Source organism: Otolemur garnettii, unplaced genomic scaffold, assembly GCF_000181295.1.
Source record: "Otolemur garnettii isolate 467f Iridium unplaced genomic scaffold, OtoGar3 scaffold00001, whole genome shotgun sequence".
Classification (NCBI taxonomy): Eukaryota; Metazoa; Chordata; class Mammalia; order Primates; family Galagidae; genus Otolemur; species Otolemur garnettii.
This window is the reverse complement of record NW_003852396.1, coordinates 39,044,909-39,067,936: the sequence shown is the minus strand read 5'-3', so window position 1 is coordinate 39,067,936 and position 23,028 is coordinate 39,044,909. Positions and strand designations below refer to the sequence as shown.

General features: G+C 46.1%; 1 protein-coding gene across 1 annotated transcript in view; it reads left to right on the top strand.

Moving 5' to 3' along the window:
* SBF2 (SET binding factor 2) overlaps window positions 1–5,132 on the top strand; it is a 436,540-nt gene extending 431,408 nt beyond the window's left edge. Inside the window, exons 38-39 of the mRNA XM_023509946.1 lie at window positions 2,248–2,379; window positions 3,313–5,132. Of these exons, the coding sequence (XP_023365714.1) occupies window positions 2,248–2,379; window positions 3,313–3,411 (231 nt within the window). The 3' untranslated portion in view covers window positions 3,412–5,132. The remainder of the gene's footprint in view (window positions 1–2,247; window positions 2,380–3,312) is intronic.
* Window positions 5,133–23,028: the final 17,896 nt, after the last annotated feature.

Here is a 23,028-nt window from a genome sequence, read left to right as displayed (position 1 = left end):
AAAAAAAAAAAAAAAAAAAAAATATATATATATATATATATAAATGAAAGCCCTATACTTTAAAATGACAAAGTGTCTGAAATCGTAGCACCTACACTATGTAGAAAAGTTCCATAAAACCACTAAATATAAACATAGGAGAATATCATAATTTTTCTGTAATTTAAAATGACCTCAAATTATACTAGCATTCTTATGATTTTGTGGACTTCTTTAACATGAAAGGTATATGGTTTTTCCCTTTAGTCCTCCATATACCAAGCCTTCAGGTAGAGATGGAGAAAAGCCTGAAACCAGAATCACAGACACATTGCTGCATGGACTCTAAAAAGTGAAATCCACAGACTGTGAACCACTAAGTCTTGTTTACCGGCAATCTCTTTAATTTTTAAAAATACTTTTTCATTTTTTGAGACAGAGTCACACTATGTTGCCCTAGGTAGAGTGCTGTGGCATCATAGCTCACAGCAACCTCAACTCTTGGGCTTAAGCAATTCTCTTGCCTCGGCCTCCTGAGTAGCTGAGCCTACAGGCACCTGCCACAATGCCCAGCTATTTTTTGGTTGCCGTTGTCATTGTTATTTAGCAGGCCTGGGCCAGGCTGTAACCTGCCAGCTTTGGTGTATGTGGCTGGCACCCTACTCACTCAGCTATAGGTGCTGAGCCTTTTCATTTTTTCTTATTCCAAAAGTAATACATGCCTATTATGCCAAATTCAAACATTTCATATAAATCTGAAGTCCCCTGTGCAATCAAAAATAATTTTATACTGACATGTTTATTTTGTAACTTGCTTTTGTAAATAATGTATCTTGAATAATTTTTTTACCACTTTATATGGATTTTTCCTTATTCTTTTTGAAAAGCTGTGTAGTATTCCATTTTATTGATATACTGTTATTTAATTACCCAGTGCTCCACTGAGAAATGAGTATGTCTGTCTTCCCCAATGTTTAGCTGATAAAAACATTGCTGAAGGAAACCTCTTCATATTTGAGTGTTTCTGTGGGATAAAGTTCTACAAGTGAGAAAGATGTTTCAGTAGGCATACGTATTTCCAATTTTGGTTGATATTGCCCTCCAAAATGTTTTTTTTTTTTGAGACAGAGCCTCAAGCTGTCCTCCTGGGTAGAGTGCTGTGGCATCACAGCTCACAGCAACCTCCAACTCCCGGGTCAAGCGAGTCTCCTGTCTCAGCCTCCCAAGTAGCTGGGAACACAGGCGCCCGCCACAATGCATGGCTATTTTTTGGTTGCAGCCATCATTGTTTGACAGGCCCAGACTGGATTCAAACCCACCACATTAGGTGTATGTGGCTGGCACCTTAGCCTCTTGAGCCACAGGCACTGAGCCCCTCCAAAAAGTTTCTAACAAATTATACTCCCACCGACAGTGCTCTGAATATTATCAAACTTTTTTTTTTAATTTGAATCTCACTTTCTTGCCCTTGATAAGTGCCAGGGCCTCATAACTAATAGGAACTTCAGACTCTAGGGATCAAGCAATCCTCTTGCCTCAGTTTTTTTCATTTTTAGTAAAGACAGAGTCTCAGGTGGCCCCTGTGGCTCAAAGGGGTAGGGCACTGGCCCCATATGCTGGAGGTGGCAGGTTCAAGCCCAGCCCCGGCCAAAAACTGCAAAAAAAAAAAAAAGACAGTCTCAACTCTGGCTCAGGCTGCTCTTGAACTCATGAACTGAAGTGATCCACTCTCCTTGGCCTCCCAGAGTGCCACTGGACCCAGCCGATCACCATTTTTAATATTTCTCAATCTAAGTGAAAAGTGAAATTTCACTGATCTCATTTGCTTTTCTTTTATCACAAATGTTGATCATCTTTTCAGATGTTTACAAGTCATTTGTATTTTTCTGTGACCTCCCTATTGTGATCCTTTGACCATTTTTCTACTAGGTTTATCTTTTTTCAATCAATTGCTAAGAATTCTGTACATTTATAGAATGTTAACCTCTTTTTATGTGTTATACTATGAATATAATTTTTACAGGTGTTGACTTAATTTTATTTTTTAATATGTAATACTTTTTTTTGTTCAAATTTCAAAAAGTACATACATGTTTTTCCAAATCCTCTCTCCCAGCTACCTAGTTCTTTCTAGAGGCAGTGTTATTTTGTTGAATTCTTCAATAGCTTAGGATATATAAATATGAAACAGGAAAGTATTCAAATAATTTAAAAAGCTATACGATTTTCTTTGTCTCTCATGTCTCCTCTGTATCCTTTTGGTTCTAGCTGCGATACTATGACTCAGGTGAGGACACAAACTGTAAAGGCCACATTGATCTGGCTGAAGTAGAAATGGTCATCCCTGCTGGCCCCAGCATGGGAGCCCCAAAGCACACGAATGACAAGGCTTTCTTTGATGTAAGTTGATCTTCTGTTTTTCCTGGCTCTGCCTGTGTATCATTCCATCTACCCCCAGGAATTATGGGGTCCTGAGAGCACTTGGTGACTGCAGATGAGTGACAGACCCCTGGCTATCAGAATGGCTCCAGAATTTGAACTTAAGACCCTTGATCCCCAATGCTAACCTCTCTTGCTGTCAATATGTCTCAGAAAAACTGCAAACTGCTTTGTGCAAAAGGCATCCAAACACTTAAAGAAGCGAATGAACTCCTCATTAAATGTTTTCCGTTATTTCAGTCACTGCCTACTTTTAAGAACAGATGCTGCTTCCCTCTGTATCCAGCAGTCTTCATGCTTGACCATCCACAAAATTCTGCCCTTGGTCACACATAATAACTACGCCCTAACATCTGCAGCAGTCCTTAGGTGGGCTTTGGGGTATTTTACAGGCCACATAGTAGAAGGGAACTTAACCTGGTTCCTCGAGTCAAGCAAGGCCTGTTCAGGCCATGAGGCCATTTCCCTGACTCTGGGCCTCTAGTATGGGTGGCCCCATGTGAAGAAAGGGGACACAAGGCCAACTTAATGGTGTAGGGGAAGCCCAGGCTTCCCACTGGAGCACAAAGAGCTTCCTAATCTTTACTGTGTTGGAGCAGTGCATGGGAGAGGCCAGAGGCTCCAGCTATTCCTGACCCTTCCTCCTTATTCAAGAGCAAAATAAAGGCTCTCCCAGTATGTTTCCTTTTTCTGTCAGTATCCTTCTGTTGACATCCCCTTAACCTTGGGGACTAGAAAAGTAAAGTGACTATAAAGGCAGAGATTGTAGTAGTAGAGGGAGAAAAATTACAGAGGTATGAAAAAGGAAGATCACAGGGATGGATTCGTCACTCACCCAAAACCATAAAACAGCCCTGACTTTCATCTCTGGTTCTCTGTGATTTGGTTTTACAGCTCAAGACCAGCAAACGTGTGTATAACTTCTGTGCCCAAGATGGACAGAGTGCCCAGCAATGGATGGACAGGATCCAGAACTGTATCTCTGATGCCTGATGCCCATGGGTCAACAAACACAGAAGAGGTAGAAGAACTCATGCTGCCAGACAGAATAAACAGCATGAATCTTTAAGGAGTTTGACCACAGGTCATCCCCGGGGCCGGAGGTTCTCCTGCCCAGTCTTACCCCATCCCCTCTGGCAGCAACCCCTATGTCTACTTAACCTGAATGAGTGTCACACAGGTCTGGTCAAGAGCCCAAGGCACTCCGTATATGTTGCACTAAATTGTTGTAACAGGGTCTTAGTGGTTAGTGATCAGAAGATGCCTCCTGAGCCAACTGTTACCTGCCCCCAGGCAAGACAGCTACAACCTATTTGGGGCTTTTTTCATGAAAGCTAAATCTTTTTTTTGTCCATCAGCATCATAATTTCCTTGGAGAGCTTTTAAATGAGCAAAAATCAAAACCCTCCAAGATTATCTCATATTCTACACAGATTAGGTTTCCCTTGAGAGGCACCTCGTACTACTCGTACTGCCTTGACCTTTGAGATGCTCGGTTCTCTGGTGCTGCCAAAAGGTGCTTCATTGGTCCCTGCTCTGCCGTTGAGGTTCACAGCAAAAGACATAATTGCTCAGTGGCAGGCAAAGAGGGAGCACAGATGATTATTCTGATGGAAAAAGATTGTCCAGGGAGTGATGCAACAATGAACAGGCCAATGCAGAAAACACTGCTTCCAAAACACTGACTTCTCTAGACCAGAGGTGCTCTGAGGATCCAGGGCCTGTGTTCCCATGTATTCAGTTCCTGGACAGCTTCTTACACTAAAATAACATGCAAAAAGCTGAATGCACTAACCTACAAAACACTTGCACTGAACTCCTAATGAAGTGAAGATGTTGGAAAGATAGAGCCCACCTACTTGTGGCCACACACCTGTGACAAGGGCTGTGTAGCAATCATACTGTGGCATGACTGGATACCCAAACAACACTTCTGCACATGAGAAGAACTGTCTTTAGATTTTCTTTACTTTTGATAACCCTGTGTTTGTTCACCTTAAGATTCGGGGAATGCTGTTTGCTTACTGTAAAGAGAAATGTCATCCCTGCTGGGGTCATAGGTAGCTAGATCATTACATTTGTTTTGAAATGTTAATATGTTAAATACTAAACTAATATTGCAAAAATATGTATATATGATTTCTATATCCTTGTTTTTAGATAGCCTGCTTATAATTTAATATAAAATTAACTGATTCATTTATAATATTCAATAATGAAACGGCTCCCTTTTTAAAAAATAAAAAAATACTTTGTAGATTAAAAATAAATTAGATTTTTCAAATTTAAAATTACATACTAGGAAATAGAATTGTGTTAATATATAAGAAATTGGGGGATAATAAGAATGAAGGACTTTTCTATCATTTTCATTTTATAAATTGCCACCTGTGAAAATGGTTTTGCACATTATTTGTATTTTTCTTTGTATATGAAATAATTTTTTGTACTTTGTAAAATATGGAGCCCATTGTACCTTCAGCTATTTCAGACTGTACACAGTGCTTCTTTTGTAACTGGATTCTTTTAACTTTCATGAAGGCATGACATTGCCTTACATTTACTAACCATCTTGAATTAAATTGATTTCTTATGAAAAAGCATCCCTCATTCACTGTGAAATAAAGTTCATTCTGCAGTCCAGAGCACTCAGGAGGGTGACATTCAGGATGCATACGAGGAACTACAGATTAAGAATAAAACAAAGCATGCCCTGCTTTGTGCCTTGGTCTTATGGTGTCATCACTGCCCTTTGCTCAAGAAGTAACCAAGGATGCTGGACGTGCTGGTATGAGCTTCCAGGTTCTGGACACACTTCTGTGGAGTTTCTAAAGAGACCCGAGGCCAAGATCTCACTCCCTCTGCCATTCCCACCACAGCAGTATGTCTGGGCTCTGGAAAGATGCAGACACAGGAGAGCACATCAGCATAGGTCACATTTCCCAACCCATTGTCTTAAATCCTTTTTTCTTTTTTTTTTTTTTTGAGACAGAGCCTCAAGCTGTCCCCCTGGGTAGAGTGCCATGGCATTACAGCTCATAGCAACCTCCAACTCGTGGGCTCAAGCGAGTCTCCTGCCTCTGCCTCCCAAGTAGCTGGGACCATAGGCGCCCACCACAATGCCTGGCTATTTTTTGGTTGCAGCCATTATTGTTGTTTGGCGGGTCCGGGCTGGGGATTCGAACCCGCCACCTTAGGTGTACGTGGCTGGCGCCTTAGCCGGTTGAGCTATAGGCGCCGAGCCTGTCTTAAATCCTTTAATCCCACCTCCCAAATCCCTCTACCCTACTGTCTCCACTCCAGAGCTAGAGCCTAAATTGTTATGGCACGGCAGGTTGCTTCTCAATGGAAATTAATTTTTTTAGGTATTTTTCCTCAGAAGTTCTTTTAAGAATTATTAGGTAAATCCATTAACCCATAAAGAATTTCTGAACAGATTCATTTTTTATTTATTTTTATCCCAAGCTGATAACCAGGAATTGTCCTCAGCAATAGCAACCAAAGCTATTAACTAAGCAGTGAATTAAGCAGCACTGATGAAGGGATAGGGTTTACACTAAGCAGATGTTACATCTGTATCTTTAAAGGAAAAAGAAATAGATGAAAATTTTAGTATATTTTATTTATCTTTTATTCCCTCTTTTCCTTGGCATTGAGTCTATCTCCCTTGTAAAATAATTCCCAGTTCCTGTGTCTCCTTACCCCTTTATCTCTGACCTAGCATTTGTGCACGTTACCCTAACACTGTTAACTCAGGGCTTCTCAGTGTGCTGTTTGACACTTTGGACAAATCTGTTCTGGGGATGGTCTGGTACATCACAGGATGGTGAGCAGCATCCCTGGCCCCCACCCACTAGATGCCAGCAGCATGTAGACGTCAGTGGTGACAAACATCGCTGGACACGCACAAATGTGCTCTGGGAACAGACTAACCACAGTTGATAACCTCTGCTGTAACTACCTTTCTGGAGTTAAGGGCTAAGAAGCCCCTGAGGAAAGAGGTCCTGATTAGAGGGGCTCCTGAAGAAGACTCAGTCAAGCAAGTAAATCCACTCTAACCCCCATGCTGCCCCTAGCTCGCTGAGTTTCAGCTGAATTAAAGAAGGGGGTCCAGTAAGGACTCTACACCATGGCTAATACACGGCAGACTGCCTGCAAATCTACCAGTGGGTAAGTAGTCACGAAACCACTAGCTACAAAAGCCACTGGCAAAGTGTACCCTCTCCTAGAGAAGTGAAGACACCCAGTTACCAGCCTGGTACCGTGAAATTAGATAATACCAGAAATCTATTGAACTTTAGATTCACAAACTTCCCTTCCACAGTCTGGTTCCAGAAATTGCTCAAGACTTCCAAATGGACCTGCGATTCCAGAGTGCAACACGGCACAGCTATTAGTGCTTCACAGAAGGCGAGTGAGGACTGTCCAGCCTTTCTGAAGACACCAACCAGCATGCTGTCCATCCAACACATGCCAGGAGACACCCTGCTAGGACACTGATATGCAAAGAGCTTGCTTGACAACCCACTACAGTGGGAAACACTTCATTCTCAAAAACAAAAAAAGGCAGGCACAGACTGTCCAGTGATTCGGTTCTTGCCTTTAAAAAAAAAAGGGGGAGGAGGAGGGAGATGTTTTTCTCTTCTTGCTGTTAGTGGTAGCTCTAAAGGTTAGATTTTTTTTTCCCCATGGGGTCAAAAGGCACTTAGGGGTATATGATTCCAAGTGTGAGAATGGACCAGAAATCAGCTATTGGCAATTTTGTTATTTTCATTTGTGTGTGTTAAATGCTGGGACATTGAGCATTAATCCAAGGTAGTGCACAGTGGCTCACACACCTTCAGTCCAGGCACTTTGCGAGGGTGAAGTGGGAGGATTGCTTGGGCAATTTGAGACTGGTCTACACAACATAGCAAGACCCAGTCTCTACCAAAAATAAGATAAATTAGCCAGTGTGGTGGCATGTGCCTCCCAGCTACTCGGGAGGCTGATGAAGGAGGATCAACTCAGTTTAGAATTCAAGGTTACAGTGAGCTATGAGTGTACCACTGCACTCCAGCTTGGGCAACAGAGGAAACCCTCATCTCAAAAAAAAAAAAAAAGTCAAAATGCTTCCATGAACAAGTTTTAGTTCAATGTTATAAGTAAACCTATTAAAATGCTGGGGTGCCTGTAGCTCAGTGGCTAGGGCACCGGCCACATATACCAGGGCTGGCAGGTTCAAACCCAGCCCAGAGCCTACCAAACAACAATGACAACAAAAAATAGCCAGGCATTGTGGTGGCACCTGTAGTCCCAGCTACTTGAGAGGCTAAGGCAAGAGAATCACTTAAGCCCAAGAGTTGGAGGTTGCTGTGAGCTGTGATGCCATAGCACTCTACTGAGGGTGACACAATAAAACTCTGTCTCAAAAAAAAAAGACAAGTCAACATTTGGATTTTTCTTAAGTAAAGTGGACATCACCTAAATGGTATTTGTAGCATTTTTTATCACACAGTAGATTCCAACCATTCACTAGACTTTTCTTAGTTGTCCTATATGCAAGGACACTTCTTTTTTTTATTTTTGAGACAGGTCTTGCTGTGCTGCTCAGGCTGGTCTCCAAGTCCTGCTCGTCCCACCTCAGCCTCCCAAAGTGCTGGGAACATAGCATGATCCATCATGCCCAGCTTCAAAGGAATGTCATCTGTCTTCTATGCTATTCCTATATACATTTGCTATTAAAATACTTAAACCATAAAAAGTTAATCCACATTTAATGCTTAGAAATTTTTCGGTCCCAGGATAAGCATGCAGCGAGTGCTAGTGGTAACTTGAGGCCTGGGTGACACAAGATGGCAGGAAGAACTAGCAAGCTCTCATTACTCCCTCAACCCTCCGCAATCCCGATTGCCTTACCTGCAGAGAAACCCTGCAGCTCGGGATCTTCTACTTTGCCTCCAAGGTGCCTGTATATATTTTAGTTTTTCATAGTATATTTAACCCAACGTATCCATTTTAATGAATAATAAAACAAGTTAAATGAAATGAAATATTTTATATCCTTTGATAAAGAGTCCTCAAAATCCAAAGTTATTTTACACTTACAGCACAGTTTGGACTGATGTATTCTCTTTATTCAAACACCAATTCTCTTTTTTTTTTTTTTTTTGAGACAGTCTCATTATGCATCCTAGGTAGAGTGCTGTAGCGTCACAGCTCACAGCAACCTCAAACTCTTGAGCTTAAGTAATTCTCTTGCCTCAGCCTCCCAAGTAGCTGGGACTACAGGCACCCACCACAACACCTGGTTATTTTTTTTGTTGTAGTTGTCATTGTTGTTTAGCAGCCTGGGCCAGGTTTGAGCCTGCCAACCTGGGTGTATGTGGCCAGCGCCCTACCCACTGAGCTACAGGTGCCACCCAAACACCAATTCTCATACACCAAATGCATGTTATTTTTCCATACCAGTTCTCCAGTTTTCTAGCACCAAGTATAGACATCCAACAATTTAGTTCAATTCTGACACTTAACTCCCCAGAGTTAGCAGACCCCACAGGTTCAGGGCCCACAAGACTGCCCCACTTCAGACACTAGTTGCAAGTCTCACAGAACTCAGGAAAACACTTCACTTACTTTCGCTGGCTTACTATAAGGGATACAAATCAGGAACAGCCAAATGGGAGAATTGCAAAGAGCAGGTACAGGGTAGGAGGGGGCATACTACCAGCCCAGCACCTGCTAGCAACACCAACCTGGAAGCTCTTCAAAGCTCACTGTTCCAGAGTTTTTATAACCCAATATCCAGTCCTCCTCCCTCCCCCGAGGTTGAGGGTAGGATGAAAGTTCCCATCCCCTATTCATTCATGTGGTCTTTCAGGTGACCAGTCCCTATCCTGAAGCTATCCAGGGGCCCCCACCCTGAATCACCTTGTTAGCATAAACTCACGTGAGTGAAAAGGGTGTGTTATGAATAACATGAGACACTCCTATCAGTAAATTCCAAGGGTTTTAGCCACTGTGTGCCAAAAACTCAGGACAAAGACCAAATGTATTTTTTACTCTACCACAACAAACAGTGTTTCCACTGCTACCATACTAGACAATGCAGATTTATAGCAGAGCCTACAATTCAAAGAGCTGGAAGCAAGTGCTGTCTTTCTCCTAATTCGCTATGACCTTGAACCAGTCCCTTAACTTTGGGCTTTAACCCAGATGATCTAGCACTTTGTGATTCCAAATTTACTTTGGCAAGGGCTCCGGTTCCAAACTGAAGTTTGAAGAATTTGCTGAAAAGCTCTCATCATCTGAATCAGAGCTTCTCAAATTATGAAGCACATGTGAATCATCTTGTTAAAATGAAGATGTTGGCTCGGCGCCTATAGCCCAACTGGCTAAGGCGCCAGCCATGTACACCTAAGGTGGCAGGTTCGAATCCCCAGCCTGAACCCGCCAAACAACAATGATGGCTGCAACCCAAAAATAGCCGGGCGTTGTGGTGGGCGCCTGTGGTCCCAGCTACTTGGGAGGCGGAGGCAGGAGACTCGCTTGAGCCCAGGAGTTGGAGGTTGCTGTGAGCTGTAATGCCATGGCACTCTACCCAGGGGGACAGCTTGAGGCTCTGTCTCAAAAAAAAATAATAAAATAAAATAAAATAAAATAAAATAAAATAAAATGAAGATGTTCTGGTGGTTGTTTGAGGCAGGGTCTTGCTCTGCCACCCTGGTTACAGTGCAGTAGCAGGATTCATAGCTAACTGCAGCGTCTCACCACACACACAATGGTAACTATGTGAGGTGATGGATATGTTACCTCGATTGTGGTAATCACTTCACAGTGTGTCTGTATATCAAAACATCAAGTCGTACACCTTGATATGTACAATTTCTTTCTTTTTTTTTTTTTAAGAGACAGGGTCTTGCTCTGTCACCCAGGCTAGAATACAGTGGCACAGTCATAGCTCACTGAAACCTTGAACTCTTGAGCTGAAGTGAACCTCCTACCTCAGCCTCCTGATTAGCTGGGACTACAGGTGTGCACCTCCAAACCTGGCTAATTTTTCTTATTTTTGTAGAGATGGCAGGGGTGTCTCACTGTGTTGCTTAGGCTGGTCTTGAACTCCTGGCCTCAAGCAATCCTCGCACCTCAGACTCCCAAAATGCCAGGATTACAGGTATAAGCCAATATGCCCAGCTGACATTGTGTATTTCTGATGAGCTCCAGGGGGTGCCAAAACTGCTAGTCCAGGGACCAGACTCTGTTACTTGGAGTAACAAATGAGTCTCAGTCCTCTGAGAAGCAGATACCAATGGAAAGAAATTGGGAGAGGCTGAAAGAGCCAGGAGACCTCAAGCAGGTGTGACTTTTGTAAAAGAGAAAGGAGAGGAAGGAAAGTTGGGTGGAAGAGACTTAGACAGCCTTACAGTTTTAAAGTTCAGCAAGGCAGATGAGAAGTTGTCAAGCCATCAGGGGAAATCCCATATCTTCCAAGAATAAGCCTTCCTAGGATCCCTGCCACACTCAATCACTGGCTGGGAGCACAGTCTTAGCACAAACAGTAATAGATTTCAGGATACTGCAGCTGGAGCAAATGGTCAATTACAGTCCCTGCAGTCAAAGACCTATTTCCTCATCTGTGAAATGTAAGGGTGGGCTTATTTATCCTACAGCTCCCACAGCTGTGATGGTCTTTTGGGGTCTTCTCTGCAGTCCTTGACCTCATCTAAGCCTAGGGGTTAAATAATGCCTAGTCCCTGTGGAGAGCCCCCCCATTCCAGCCTCAGCAGATCCACCTCCTCACTCCCCACAGGTCCCTCGAGGCTCGGTGCAGCCTGGCCAGAGGAATGTGAGCCATTCCCGGCATCTCCTCCCCTGTGGCCAGCCCAGAGAGAGGCTGGGGCCTCTGGGCCCTTCAGACAGGAAATTAGCTGGGCCTGGCCTTCCCCACTACCAGCTGCTCTGCTGACCCTGACCCTGTGTTTTCTGAAACTTGATACTGCAAATTTCAGTCTCTTCCCCATTCCCAAGGAGGCCTGGCTGAGCTGTGTCTAGCTGGGGGCCCCCAGCCTGTATATGGACTGCTTCCTGCTTTGGAAAGAGCCCAGGCTGAGAGTGGAACAGGGAAGTCTGGGGCCCAGACCCTCCTGTGGCCCGGAGCAGGCCCCACCCCTGCAAGCAATTAGCGTCCCCATCTCTGAGCTATGAAACAGAACCCACAAGCAGAGTGGCTGCAACCTGGAGAATGGGTTAGACAGATGCAAGGGGGGCAGCAGAGAGACCACCTCAGAGGCTACTGTGATGGTCCAGGGGAGAGATTATGATAGTTTGGACTAGAATGGGGAAGTGAAGATGAGGGGAACTTTATAGAGTCAACAGAGACATAGGAAGTGAGATGGAGAGAGACTGGTGATGGTTTGGTCATGAGGCCAAGGAACAGAGGTGTCAAGGGCCTCTTAAGTTTCTGAGTTGCACAACTCATGGATGGCAGTGCCCTTTGTGAGATGGAGAATACCAAAGGATTTCTGGGGCTGAGGTGGGGAAAGGAAAAGGCCCCAAGTTTGGCCTTAGACAAGTAGAGTCTGAGGTGCCTTTCAGATGTCCTAGTGAACAGGCCGAGCATTTGGATAGCCATGAGGCAGGAAAGTAGAGACAGGTTTGGGCACGGTGGTTCACAACTGTAAATCCTAGCACCCTGGGAGCCTGAGGAGAGTGGATTACTTGAGCTGAGGAGTTCCAGACCAGCTTGAGCAAGAGTCAGGCCCCATCTCTTCTAAAAATAGAAAAACTAGCTGGGAGTTGTGACAGGAGCCTGTAGTCTCAGCTACTCAGGAGGCTGAGACAAAAGTATTGCTTGAGCCCAAGAGTTTGAAGTTGCTGTGAGCTACGAGGCTATGGTACTCTACCCAGGGTGACAGAGTGAGAATCTATCTCCCCCTCAAAAAAATACAGCTAGTAATTAAACCTGATGACATGGATAAAACTACCATGGGAGAGAGGATGGGGTAAGCAGAGATGAGGGCCCAGCCTACACCTTAATGACACTCATGTCCAACGGTCAGGTAAGGATGAACCTGGAAGAAAAGAGACAGAAATGCAGAAGAATGCTGTGTCATGCAAGGAATGGAGCCAAGTGTCTCAGGAAGCAGGGGAATGATCAGGACTGTCGCATGAGGCAGGAGTCTAAACAAGAGGAGGACTTAGGGTCATGACGTTTACCAGTGACTTTAGCGGGTGCTGTTTTAGTGGAGTATGGTGGGTAGAAGCCAAGCCATCATGGATGGGAGGGCTATGAGGGGTGAGGAACCCAGGACAAGGGGTCCAGGCAGCCCTGGAGACCTTTCACTGCAATGAGAGGGGGATGGGCAGCAGCTGCAGGGGACATGGAGTCAGAAGAAAGGGGCTTTTGTTTTTGAAGGAAAGTGAGACTTAAGCATGTTTAAATGTTTAGGAGCAGGATCCTGTTCAGACAAGACGTTGATAATACCTGAAAAAACAGGGATGACACACACAAATGTTTTTGAGAAAGCAGGAGAGCCTCTCAGCAGAGCAGCGGCCAAGCTGTAGGGAACACACAGCCCCCGGTAGGTTTTCACTGTTGCCCACAGGGAGTAGCAGGGAGCAGTCCCAAGAGTCACCCTTTCTGCTCTGGCCTGAGAAGAAACGCTTTGGGATGCTGAGGTTAAAAAGGTAAGAAGCTCAGCAGGCACAGGCAGTGGGAGGCTCAGAGGGAACATCTCCAATCCTGCAAGGCCAGCTCCCAGGCACTGGGCTAGCTGTGCACTCCCTCTGTGTGTTCTACATGCCATAGGCAAGGCCAATGCCCTTGGACGGCCAAACACATGTACCTCTGAACTCTATTCAACCCCAGCTGAGGAGCGCAGGGGTTAGAGATAGACAACAGTGGGCCATGATGTTCTAACTAAGGGTGCTACATTCTTGGGAGAAGAACCATGGGCCCCTAAGCCTATTATGAACATTAGACCCGTAGCCAGTAACAGCGTACCTGGTGACTTGCTGGATGACATCCCCAAGTCGAGTCCTCAGATCCCTCCATTCCAGCCTGGCAGTACCACCTGGTTCTTTGGTGTTGGGCAATCCCAGGTGTTCCACCAGGCAGCATCTCAGCGGATGGTGCCTAGGCCAGGAGCATCAGCATTACCCGGAAGCTATTAGGAATGCAAACTCTCAGGACCCACCACAGAACTACTGAATCAAAAACTCTGGGGATGGGGTCCGGTAGCCTGGGTTTACCACACCTGCCAGGTGACTCTGAGTCACCACTTCCATAAGGTATCAAGCCATCACCTCTCCATTTGCTGTCCATCCTTTAACCTGAAACTCACACATTTTAACCAACCATTTCCCAACCCTTTTTAACCATCTGTCTTAGTTTGGGCTGCTGGAACAGAATGCCACAGAGTAGGTGGCTTATAAATAACAGAAAGGGAAGTCCCAGATGAAGGTGTGAGCAGAATCTTCTGAGGGCCCACCTCCGGGCTCTGGGCAGGTCAGCTATCAACCCTCCAAGGTAACATCCTGTCCATCCACCTCATCTATCTGATGGCTCATCATCCTAAATATTCCTTCATTCGTATTTATGTGAATATAGTCATCTATTCATTACCTTCACAACCCACTTATACTAGAGAAGAATATTTAAGCTCTAGTACCCACCGCACCCACCTCACCTTTCTGAGGAAAATGGACATAAACATTTATTTCTGCATAATGCTTCAGAATCGTATATTAAGTGAAATCAGTTCTTCCCTGAGAAACCCTAATTATACCAGGGGCTAGTTCTTGGAATTCTTCAACTAAAGGTAATTGTGTATGTGTGTGTATATATGTGTATGATTTTATATGATATTTTCTATACAGTGTGTGTGTGTAGTAGCTTATGTGTGTATTACATATGCATAAGGATAGGTTATATTACATTATATAGATAGAGATCTATCACATGCATGCCTACATATCTAACTTCAATAGCTTGCCATAAAACTCGGCCCAAAGCGGTTGTGTATATTGGATGGTAACAGATTTAGCCAATCACACACATTCTCTTCCTTGGAGAGTATTGAGAAGTCAGGTCACTTCAAGCTCCAGTTCTTTCCTGAACAATGGTAACGTATTACTATTAAGCCTGCTGTGTGTCTCTGCCTTGAAAGAGTGAGATTCAGAGTTACCTTACAGCTCAAAAGGAGAAGTCCGTGCTGCTGGGGGTGTCCCTGCATGAGGCCTTCCTTCTCCAAGACAAACGTCAGGCTGCCTCTGCTGCAGGGTGGCACTAGATAGCCACACAATACCATATCTTCTTCTTTGCCCACAGCTGATCTGAGCAAGGCCACCTTACCTAAGGGAAAGCCATGCAAAAGCTGGTTGTGAGAGTGTGAACTAAGAGAATGCTACGGTCTTCTACCAAACCATTCACGCCACTGTCATCTGACGTGACCCGCCAGCAGCTTTGACAGTATTCTTTCCCTCTTGCTTCAAACCTTTTCTTCACTCTCCTGTCTCTTGGCTTTACTCCAACCACACTAGTCACTCCTTCTAGGTTTCCTCTTATTATTCTTCTCCCAACCTTCTAACACTAGAATGGGCCCCGGTGTTATTCCTCACACCTGTTTTCTTCTCATTTACAATCTCGCCCTAGAATGATATCATTCAATCTCTGGGTTTTAAATGCCAACCAGATAGTGATAATCCTAAATTATAACTCCAGCTCAGATCTCTTTCCTGAAGCCCAGACATATATATCCATCCACCTAATATCAATAGGCATCATAATCTGAAAATGACTAAAATTAAATTCCTGTCCCTGCATCCTTTCCTCCCCAAACAGAAAACTTCCTCTTCTTCAGAAACAGGAACTCTGTCTTTGCAGTTACACTGGCCAAAAACCTTAGAGTTAACCTTGACTCAATTTCCTTTCTCTCACACCCACATCCCATCCAGCAGTATATCCTGGTAACTCTACCTTCAAAATGCATCCTAAATGGGACCACTTATCACCACCCTCACCACTGCCACCCTGGTTCAAGCTCGTCTGATTTCTGTAGCTTATCAATGCCTATTCTGTGGCATTCTGTTCTAGCAGCCCAAACTAAGACAGATGGTTAAAAAGTGTTGGGAAATGGTTGGTTAAAATGTGTGAGTTTCAGGTTAAAGGATGGACAGCAAATGGAGAGGTGATGGCTTGATACCTTATGGAAGTGGTGACTCAGAGTCACCTGGCAGGTGTGGTAAACCCAGGCTACCGGACCCCATCCCCAGAGTTTTTGATTCAGTAGTTCTGTGGTGGGTCCTGAGAGTTTGCATTCCTAATAAGCTTCCGGGTAATGCTGATGCTCCTGGCCTAGGCACCATCCGCTGAGATGCTGCCTTGTGGAACACCTGGGATTGCCCAACACCAAAGAACCAGGTGGTACTGCCAGGCTGGAATGGAGGGATCTGAGGACTCGACCTGGGGATAAGCTTGGTCTCCCTGCTTATGTCCAGCCTTTTTCTCATTTAGAGCAGCCGGAGTGGCCTTTTTAAAAATGTAAGATCATGTCACTTCTCTGTTGAATATACTCCAGCGCCTTCCCCTCTTTCTTGGAGTAAAAGTCTAAGTCCTCACAATGGCTTGCAAAACTCTTCATGATCTGTCCCCTGCTTTCATTCTGACCTCATCTCCAATACCTTCCCCCTTGTTCATACTACATCAGCCACACAGGCCTCAAGTGACAATCCTCAAACCTGCCAAGAGTTTCCACCTCAGGACCAGTGCACTTGAACCTTCTTCCCAGAACACTCTTCCCCCAGGTATCTTCACAGCTCATTCTTTCACTTTTTTCAGATCTCTGCTCAAATATTACTGTATCAGGGACCCCCTCTCTAAGCATCCTATATGCAGCAGCAACACCCCCCCACCAAGTACCTCCCACACTCCTTACCTTGGTTTGTTTTTTTCCTAGTATTTATCATCACCTCACATATACAGCAACTGCCTACTGTCTATCTCTCTCCATTATAAAGTATGCTTCATAGAGGTAATAACTTTGTTTTGTTTGCTGTACATTTTTAGCACCTAGGAGCTTTGTTGAGGTACAAACAGGCAAATAAATAAGCCCTTGGTAAAAACTTGTGGACGGAATGAGAGTGGCTGAGAGGTTGGCTACTGGGCCATGAGGAGGAAATCCAAGCAGAAACAGCCAGTTAGAGAGGAATGAGTACACAGAAAAATGAAGGGAAGGACCATGAGGTCCGCAGGTGATGGAGAGAAGAGCCACCATTCCTGACTATCCAGTTCCAATCTTCATGAGGCCTGAATATCAGTACTTTCTGCAAGGTTATCCATTATGTACTCACAATCATTCCCCTCTCCCCTAAAAACACTTGGTCTCTTTGTTCCCTGCAATAAAAAATAATCTCGAACAGTATCCTTCCAACCATCCACCCACCTATCCATCCCTAGGTACCTTCCATCTGTACTTCTGATCATCCATCTACAGATCAAAGAGACCACTAGTCTATTCCTTCCTACAAGCATCCCTCCTCATAGATCTCATCCATCAATCCCTATAACCAACTATCCTTCTACACGTCACCCCCCAAAAACATCCAGCTGGGGTGGAGCCAGGTTATGAAGGGTCTCAGAACCAGGCTGAGGCACTGGCAAGCTAACTTTGTTGCTAAACACTGGGGAGCTATGGAAGGTAAAAAAAAAAAAAAAAAATTACACATTCAGATCTGCATTTTAGAAAAATAACTCTGGTAGCTGTGAACAAGATATATTAGAGGAAGGAGGTCCAAAGGTAGAAAGTCTAGTTGGGGTAATATTGCAATATTCTAGGAGATAAATTAGGAAAGGGACAGAGGCTCAGGAAAAGAAGATTCAAATGAAAGACGGGGGAGCAGCCCTGGGGGCAAGTCCAGTCTAGAAGGGCCGGTCCTGCCCAGACAAGGGACAATCTACTAGGAGCCATCCGTTTTGTAACCACCAGGCTGGCCCAGGTAGTGTCTGCCCCAGCTCTTAAATGGGGCCATTCCTCCTGCACATTCTGCCCAAGCCATGGGGCAGAGAGTTCCCAGAAAGCCCAACCCAGAACCAGTCCTCTCTAGGCCCACCTGCAGAGTCCTCTGTCCTACAAATGGTGTTTCCAGAGTACACAGTCCCCCACCAACTCCAGTCTCACAGCTCAGCCCTGGCTATGAAAGCTGGGGCCTTGTCTCTGTTAATTTTCTTCAAGTCCTCAGAGACTGGGCCTCAGGCCTAGTGAAGTCACGGGCTGGGAGGCAACCCTGGCTCCCTGCCTGTCCACAAAGGCTATATTTGGAGCAAGACAACTTCCTACAGAAACAGCTCAAGACCCACCCCAACCAATTTTACTGAGCATCCAAGCAGTGGAGTTGTCACTCATGATTTCACTTGTTTGTTCATGCATTCGTTTGTTATTCATTTATTCATTAGACAAATATTTATTGAGCCATAGTATGATGTGACAGATACAAGAGGCGGCATGGTGGGCACATCCATGTAGATGCGTATATATAGATATCTGTGTCTAAACAAGGATGGCAGAACATACTCTGGGTGCCCTCCTTCTGGGTTCACTGGTGACAATGACTCAGAAGTAGGTATCTATGGTGTCAGTGTGGGTACCTGTGTGCAAGTGTCTGCAGGCACGTGCTCTCTGAGGAGGTAGCTATGACTCAGTGGCATCTGTGGGTACCTGTGTGGACATGTGTCTGAGTGCAGGCACGAGCACAGGCTTTTGCTCCCCAGGCGGTGGGGGAAGTGGTTGTGACTCAGCTGCACATGGTGACTGGGAGCCCACAGGCCAGCTGTGACTTTATGGCCTTGCTCACTTGCCAAGCCAAATAGCCAGTGTTGGGTGCAAACATTCTATCACCGAGTGTGCATGGAATAAGTCCTGCCAGGGAGCTGCAGTAGCAGGAGAGACTTCCCAGTCTAGGCCCAGCTGTGCCTGGCTCTGGGTCCCCTACCTGCTGACTCTCACAGGTACGGGTTCCATCCTGCCTCTTTCAACCTCCAGTCTTGTCTTCTGGAGGTGCAGACAGCACTTTCCACTTCTGCTCCACCATCACCTTTCACCACCAGCCCCTGTGCCCACACATCAGGAACCAGGCCCAGAGGGGCAGAGCTGTGGCCTTCAGGCTGCCAGCCCAATCCATTTTTCTTCCACACGGAAAAACCCTTCTGTCCCAGCCCCAGCGAAGCCCAGTCACAGCTTTAGCAAGCACACTTCAGGGAACTTTCCACTCTCTGGCTCCACAGCCAGCCTCCCCATCGGCCCCTGCCCCATCTTCACCTCTGTGTTCCTTGCCCTTCTCTCTATCCCTGACTGTCTCTGTCCTTATCTGTCCCGAGTCTATCTTTGTCTCTTTTCTGAGTCAGGCTGTCTGCAGCACAGGCTTCTCAAGAGTGGAGGTGCTGACAGAGGGGGTTGTGAGGAGGACACTCCGTGTCCCTTCTTCAGCCTTATCGGGAAAACTGAAGTCAGTGCTCAGGGCTCAGGCTGGAATTTCGCCCCAGATGACCTTGCTGGGTTTGCTGGGGCCTCCGCAGGGACAGCCGGGGTCAAACGAGTCAGGAAACAGGCCCCTGCTTGCTGGAGCCGGCCGCTGCCCCCCTCCCGCCCTCCCTCCTCACCCATCCCGTCCCAACAGGCCGCCTCCAGCCCCAGCCGTCCACTGCAGGCGTCCTGGGGCGGGCGGCCCCTGTCCTAGGCACTCACCCAGACCGGACAAGCGGGTGTAAGTATGCGTGCCCGTAATCACGACCCAGGGGGCCGGGAGGGGAGGCCCGGGGGCCGGAGGAGGGGCGAGGCCGGCGCACGCGGGGCCCGCGGGGAGGCCCTCGGTCGGAACATCTGGGTTTTGTCTCAGAGTAGTCAATGCCTGAGTACTCCTGGGCAACTGCCCAGCTCCCTGAGCCTCACTTTCCGCATCTGTAAATTAGGGAAATCACGCCAAACTTCAGAGCCGTGGAGGGCAGAACGAGACCAAGTCGGACCGGCTCCTAGGCGGCGCTTCAGCGCCTGTGGCTGGAACCCGCGGGCGCGGCGCACGCCTGCCCCCTGGCGGCCGCGCCCACTCGCCCGCAGCCGTGCGCGTGCGCAGACCTGCCCTGCCCCCTGCCCGGGGAAGCCCCCTACTCCACTGAGCCTCTGACCTTTCGGTTCCCGGCCCAGGGTTATCCTGGGTCGCGGGGGTCTCGCCACAGGTAGTTTCCCTGGAAGGCATGAACTATTTGTCTCCCACCCCTGGTCTGGAAGCCATTTGAGGACCTGCCAGAAAGACTCGGGGTGGTGAGATTGGCCCTTACGGGGGATATGGCGGAGGCGGGTAAGGGACCCACGTGTTCTGTTTCACCTAAATCTAGGTCGGAATGTAGGAATGTGGGAAGGCTGCGCTCCGAAATCCTAGTAGGTTGTCTCTGAAGAGTGACATTATAGCAAGGCAGTTTGTTCGGTTTTTCTCACTATTCCACATTGGGTATGTATGTATTCCTCGGTGATAAGATAAAAACAAACAAAAAAAACCCCTACAAAACAGGATCCGCCTCCGTCGCCCTGGCTGGAGAGCAGTAGTGTCATCACAGCTCACTGTAGCCTCCAACTCCTGGGCTCAAGCGATTCTCCTGCCTCAGCCTCCGGAATAGCTGGGACTACAGGTGCCCACCCCAAAGGGCTGATTTTGTTTTTTTTCCATAGAGCCAGGGTTTCGCTCTTACTAAGGCTGGGTCTCTGAATTCCTGACCTAAAGCAATTCCCCCTTCTGGGCTTCCTAGAGTGCTAGGGTTAGGCATGAGCCTCCTGGCCTGGTCCTGTGTGTTCTTTTTAAGTATTTCGGACACATATGCCTTCCAAATGGGAATAGAATGAGCCCAGTTAGATGGCGATGCTGCTTTCTTATCAGCCTGGACTTCAAGGGGAGTGGAGGATCCATAAGCCCAAAGGTAGGAACAGTTCTGGCATCCCCTCAACCAGCCTGTGGGCGGACAGTATTCCTAGGGGAGCTGCCCAGGATGGGCCTGACAGCAGCATAGAGAAAACGTAGGAAAAACATAGGAAGTGGGTTTCAGGGAAGCTGCTTTCTGACACCTGTGTGGGCTGCTGGTCCAAGCACAAAGGGGAGGGGCGGTGGAAACGGGACAGAAAAGGAGGACTTCAGTTGGGGAGGGCAGGCTGTGTGGCTTGGGGACTGAACAGAATGGGAGATGTTACACAAAGCTTTCCTCTCCTCAGCCATAAACACAGAGGAAGGCCCACATTCCTGCGGGTGCCCAATCCTAAGAGACCGTGGACTGTGTCTGTGTGGTGGAAACAGGAAAAGGAGGCTGAGTCTAGCCGTTGACGGAATTTAGTGTCTACCACAGATGTACCCACTGCCCAATGCCAAAGACGCAGCAGCCTCAGAAGGGTCAGCATAGAACACCCAGCACCCTCCCCTGCACGTAGAGGTGACTAGCTGGGTGACAGGAAAGAGAAACAAAATGTTTGACACCAAAATGTAATGAAGGACCCAAGAGAAGGTGGATGGCATCCTAGAAGAGGGTCGGGAATTAATTCTAGCATGAATTTGGCATGCCCCTTTCTAGCTCCTTCTCTACAAAGTGAATGGTGTGGGACTAGCTGATCTCGAGGGACTAGCCAGTTAGAGCCTTTTAGAGGCAGTGCAGTAAGACAGTAAACAGCACAAATCTTGAGTGTAAAGTTAACAGATTTTTACATACATAACCATCACCCATTTCCAGCACCCAGAAGGTTCAGTTCTGTTCCTTTCCCCCCCACTCCCTTCCATCTGAGGTAACCACCACTTCTAAATCCACAGAATAGTATTCTGTGTTCTGGAAATTAATATAAATGAATCATGTAATATACGCTCTTTTGTGTATAGCTTCTTTGTTCAACATAAGGTCTGTAAGATTCACCTGCTGTTGCATCTCTCAGTAATACATTCATTTAAGGATATACCATTGTCCGAATATACCACAACTCACCTGTCTGTTATCTACTAATGGATATTTGGGTTGTTTCTGGTTTGGGGCCCATTCAAAGTCGCTGTGAATCTTCTTATATAAGTTTTAGTGGACTTAGGCCTCATTTTTCTTGGGAGTGGAACTGCTAGATCTGAGGGTAGGTGTTATCTTTAGCTTTAGTAGGTATCACCAAATAGTTTCTCAAAGTTAAGGCATGATTTTTATAATCTCAAACTGAATATATAAATAAAGATGGTAGTATAGGGGGAAAGAGAGAAAAGAAATATTCCATAAACTATTCCCAAGAATGACTGTCTCAGTAAATTTTGAGCACCTCCTCTGCTCAAAGGTAGGGTATCTCCTCCATAATTCCACATGGCCTGATTCTCACCCCACTCGGGCACCTGGGCCAGGCTGGCACTATCCTGAAGGTACAATTAAGGCTTTGCCAGATAGAATAAGCACTAATGCTGTATGGGGCCCATCACCACCTGGGCAGTAAATCTGGAAATTTATTCTTCACCAGATACTGACTGATACCGACAGACACCCTGTGTTTCACCCCCATGGGGTGAAATGGGAGTCTAGCACCTTTCATACATGCCTTGGCAACCTGCACAGAAAACCTTTAACATATTCAAAGCCATTCTCTTTGCATCTATGAAGAAAGGCCTTTACACAGAGTTTCTGAAGCACAATGCCCCAGGCTTGGTTTGCCAAAGCTCCTTCCCCCTGCTCTCTGCCAGCTCACAGAGCAGTCCGCTGCCCCTTCCAGGTGCACCTCATTTACACCCAAGGGGTCAGTCAACTCCTGAAAGGGAAATCCTAAGCCTTTTACGTTTGGTATAACAGAACTTGCTATTGTGCAGAGCAGGTTTTCTCAGCCTCACCCACTGTTGAAATGTGCATAGTTCTCTGTTCTGGGAACTGTCCTGGGCATGGTAGGACGTTTTACAGCATCCCTGGCCTCTACCCACTTGATGCCAGTAAAGCTCTCTCCAGTTGTATTAACCAAAAACATCTCCAAGCATTGCCACATGCCCCTGGTGGAGGGCAAAACTGCCACCGGTTGAGAAGCCCTGAAAGAGAGGAAAGAACAGCTTTGAAAAACACCAACTAGTAAATGTTCTCTCTCGCCCACTTTCCCTCTACCAGAAAGATCAGCATTCCAGTATACAATCAAGCTGGACTGAGTGGGCCCCTTAGTCCACAATAGGAGTTTTATCTTGTAACCATGTAAGCCAAAACAAAAGAGACCACACTGTTTACTCTGGTGAAGGAAAAACTAAAAGGCATAAAAAGAAAATACAGGAAACAGAGGTAAGAAGGTCTGGAGGTAACAGCAACAATGAGGGCGAAATCGTCTTTGTAAGTTCCCGTTTGAGAGCTGACACATCAGCCATGGTTTGCCCACATTCGTGACTCAAACACCAAACATAAGGCCACGGCTAACTTCTTGGGGTCTAAACTCCAAATCCAGTTTTTTCAGGAAATGTATGTATGAAAATACACATACATAGACACAACTTTACCCCACTGTTTTATTAAATCAGACAGTTTACAATGTATGTTCTGGTATTTTAATTTTCTTGCTGGGTCTATCTTATGTACTAAAAAAAAAATACAAAACATTTTTAATATATCTT